Consider the following 4,175-nt stretch of genomic DNA (forward strand, 5'->3'; position numbering starts at 1 on the left):
ACCAACTTCGGGTCACTACTTGTTGTGTATGCATTAAGCCAGATTATCTTCCTTGAAAAGCCATCGATACTTCCATTGATACAAATGCCATATGGCTTCAGTTTGTCATACGAGTCCAGGTGCCAGATAAAGTTCGGCCCTCTAGAGAAGTAGCTCCGTCGTGTCAGACGTCTTGCTTGCCTTAATGCGACTCCTCTGGCATCCAACTCATTCAAAACCAAACGCACATCTTCTTTTCTCACACGTAGTCCATGTTCTCGACATTTAGCGTACATCATTTCTTTTTGGTTGTTTTACTTGTCTTTCTTGTCACTTGCATCTTTGTGGTAATTTTTATTGATGTGTTTCTTGTTTTTGTCTATGAGGTTGTTTTGCATGTTCTTGTGCCCATTTAGCATCTGTTTGTGCTTCTATTCATCTGTATTTTTGTTTTGTCTGTTTTTAATAATTGACTGTCCAAAAAAATGTCAACAGTCACTTCACACAAAGGCCTTGGTCCAGGAACCCCCTGATCCCTTGGGCCCCTGGGCCCATGCCTATAGTCTTGTTCAATAATCCATTCATGCTTAAGGGCCATTCAGTAGCTGTATGGAGATTGTGGTTGCATGAGATGAGCTTGAACTGAAGAAATCTGAATTAGCCCTACATTTGAATTAAACGACATCTGCTTGACACAAAATTAGCATTTAAAACCAGTTTAAATAAGTGAATGGGTTGAAGGTGACATAACATATTTAGAATTAGTACAGTTTTGAAGTAAACCAGTGTTTTTTTTTTTGTTTTTGTAGCATACTTTTTATTGGCAATCCTTAAATTTTACTTTTGCATATTGCTCATGACACAAATTCAACATGAATGGAACCCTAGTACTGGACCCCTAATGCACAAACAACACTGTAGATTTTAGTTAACCTGCATTTCCCACTTTTGTGAAACTCCATAAACTCCTTTGTCCTTTTTTACAGAAACTCAAAGATGTCAGCAGTCGTAATTGTGCATGGTGGGGCGTGGGCCATCCCAAGCAAATTGGCTAAGGACTGTATTGATGGAGTAAAGGCTGCAGCATGTGCAGGGCTTTCTGTCCTGAAGAGAGGGGGAAGCGCCCTGGATGCTGTCGAGACAGCTGTGAGGACTATGGAAGATAACACTGTGTTCAATGCAGGTGCAAAGAATTATTCTGAATATATTTTGTGACATATCTAAATGCTAGTATAACAACCGGTTGGGTGTTACTAATTATGGAGCTCATCACCATATTCGGGCATTAACTCAATTAATAGTCATTTCTGATGAGTGCACTGGATCTACATGCAGTTTAGGCCACACCTATTGGTAAAGGTTCGGTTCCTGCTTCTCTGTTAATGCACTTTACTTTGTTGTGTGCTGTCTCCATCTGCTGGCAATGATGCCAACATCCATCTAGACTCTTCTGGAGATCATCAAGAGTCTCATCAGGATCTTCATAATCCAGCCTTAATTCCAGATGGAGTGTGCACCAAAATCTAATCCACATGTTAGATTATGTCTATAAATGACTCCATATTGTCTGGTATATATTGTATTTGCTCTCTAAATATAATTCATGTGTTTCTGCACAAATTGTGGAAGACATAATGTTACATGGTTGACGTTATACCTTCAGTGGGGGCTCAGTGGATGCACCAAGCTTGAAAAAAATACACTTTCCAAATATTATGCAGGTACCTGTAAAAAAAACAAAAACAAAGAAATACTCAGAAATCTTTGGGGGAGCAACTGGAACTGGAAATATTATGTTGTTCTTAAAATTATTATGTAGTTATTCTTTGGGGTGGCATGGTGGAGCAGTGGCTAGCGCTGTGGCCTTACAGCAAGAAGGTTCCGAGTCTGAGTCTCAGTCCACCCGGTGCCTTTCTGTGCGGAGTTTGCATGTTTTTCCTGTGCCTGTGTGGGTTCTCTCCGGGTGCTCCGGTTTCCTCCCACAGTCCAAAGACATGCAGCTTAGGTTGACTCACGACTTTAAATTGCCCCTAGGAGTGAGTGCGACTCTGTGTGGTTGTCTGTCTACATGTCATCCCTGTGAGAGACTGGCGACCTGTCGGACCCCACCTCTCGCCCAGTGTCAGCTGGGATCAGCTCCAGCCCCCCCGCGGCCCTCTTCAGGATAAGTGATAGGATGGACGAATGTTGTTGTTCTTTTGGCTGCTTCCCATTTCTGGAGGGGTCACCACAGCAGATCACTATGATCCGCACAGTGATGCATACGTTGCTACTGCACATGTAGTTTTATGTCGGTGTGAATACAATTTATGTACCAAAACTTCTGTATAAGTGCATACAGTACAAACTGGACATCAGTGATGAAGCTGTCCTAAGTACTGTGCTGCTCTGTACTACTTTGTCACCACTCTGTGGACTTGTGAAGATGAAGAAGGCAACATAAAATTTAATATATGGCCTGTCTGTTGTTAAATTTTGGTTAGTTTCTCAGCACTGGCAACTCAACACTTTACTCTCACTGTAGCTTGCTCTAAGAACATGTGCATCAAATGTTTGTCTGAGCCATTGTTTACATTGTCATGTTTAATTATAGGGCATGGAGCAACACTCAATGCAGATGGAGAAGTAGAGCTGGATGCCATTATTATGGATGGAAGGATGCTTGACAGTGGTGCTGTGTCTTGTGTGAAGAACATTGCCAACCCCGTGTCACTGGCACGGGCAGTGATGGAAAAGGTGTCATCTTAAAAGCACTTGGCTTTAGTCTCTCTTTAACAGAAACAGTAGGAGATCACTGATGCTCAGAAAGATTTCATTCCTGATTTGGATCCTTTTTAGAAATGTTTCTAAATTAACTTAATGTTAATATCCATCACAATGTTATGAAATATTTTTTCTCCTTCTCTCTTATATGCTTGCTGCCGTGGAAAATCTCAGACTGCCCACACTATGTTAACAGGTAGAGGTGCTACCCTGTTTGCAGACAGCATTGGTATGTGCACAGTTCCCACTGATATACTGGTGACTGAGTATGAGAGGAAAGAATGGGAAAAACACAAGAAATGCATTACTGGAGTAATGGAAGATTTTAACTCTCAATGGTAGGTATCTGCCCTGTTTGGCTATGCTTTAACCCATTTCTTATAAATGTCTACATGCTTTCATATTGAATAGCCTGGTGTGATAGTATCATGAAATAGAATTAATATATGAACAACTAAATATAGATAGTTACATATCTCCCCGCCTTATCTTTAAACTTACGTGCTGTAACCTTTCTCATTTTAGTGCCAATGATAGTGTTGGGGCAGTTGCTCTGGACTATGCTGGTAATGTTGCATGTGCAACATCAACTGGAGGGATCAGAAATAAAATGGCTGGCAGAGTAGGAGACTCTTCGATTGTTGGTGTGACATCATTTACTTATCATCATCCTTACAATTACTTTATTCAAACTACTTATTAATCTCTTATTGACCATTTCAATTATACACACTATTTTGCTTTTATTATTGTTATTGAGTTTATCTTCTCTTTGAGAGCATCAGTGTGTGAAATGTATTTAATATTATTGTTTTTATTTCATGTTTTCTTGTAAATAAGGCTGTGGAGGATATGCAGATAACCTTAGCGGTGCGGTGTCTTGTACCGGCCACGGAGAGTCTATTCTTAAAGTAACATTGGCCAGACTCATTCTTTCACACATGGAGAGAGGTAAGATAACACACCTTCAACCACTCTGCATTAGGACAAAGTAATTGTGCAAGTTTGAAATTAGGAAACAGACGCACTATCTGCGCTGCAGGCCATGCATATGTTGCAAGATAGGGCCCTCTGGCTTTTAGAGACATGGGTTTGCAAGTTATTAAAAATGTGTTATTTATCTGGAAATGGTAACATCTAGAGAATATGTTAATTTCATCTATTTCCATATTGTTTTTTCTTCCTCCACACAGGTAAATCAGTAGCAGATGCCTCACAGTTGTCTTTGCAGTACATGAGAGACCAGGTCCGAGGAACAGGAGGTGCTATTGTGGTTGCTCCATCGGGACAGTGGGCAGCCACATTTACCACAGAGCGGATGGCTTGGGCAGCTGTGGAAAACAATGTTCTGTGGTATGGATTAGAGCCAAATGAAAAGTTAAAAGAGCAGTTGCCCCAGTAGGAATTTTAACAGCTCTCTTTGATCTTGATGT

At 40.8% G+C, this 4,175-nt stretch overlaps 1 protein-coding gene across 1 annotated transcript in view; it reads left to right on the forward strand.

The window, feature by feature from the left end:
• Positions 1-4,169, forward strand: part of LOC109961921 (isoaspartyl peptidase/L-asparaginase) — an 11,412-nt gene extending 7,243 nt beyond the window's left edge. The window contains exons 2-7 of the mRNA XM_020603152.1: positions 966-1,162; positions 2,573-2,715; positions 2,917-3,080; positions 3,268-3,386; positions 3,583-3,693; positions 3,936-4,169. Coding sequence (XP_020458808.1) covers positions 966-1,162; positions 2,573-2,715; positions 2,917-3,080; positions 3,268-3,386; positions 3,583-3,693; positions 3,936-4,144 — 943 coding nt within the window. The 3' untranslated portion in view covers positions 4,145-4,169. The remainder of the gene's footprint in view (positions 1-965; positions 1,163-2,572; positions 2,716-2,916; positions 3,081-3,267; positions 3,387-3,582; positions 3,694-3,935) is intronic.
• Positions 4,170-4,175: the final 6 nt, after the last annotated feature.

This window comes from Monopterus albus, unplaced genomic scaffold (genome assembly GCF_001952655.1).
Source record: "Monopterus albus unplaced genomic scaffold, M_albus_1.0 scaffold60.1, whole genome shotgun sequence".
Taxonomy (NCBI): Eukaryota; Metazoa; Chordata; class Actinopteri; order Synbranchiformes; family Synbranchidae; genus Monopterus; species Monopterus albus.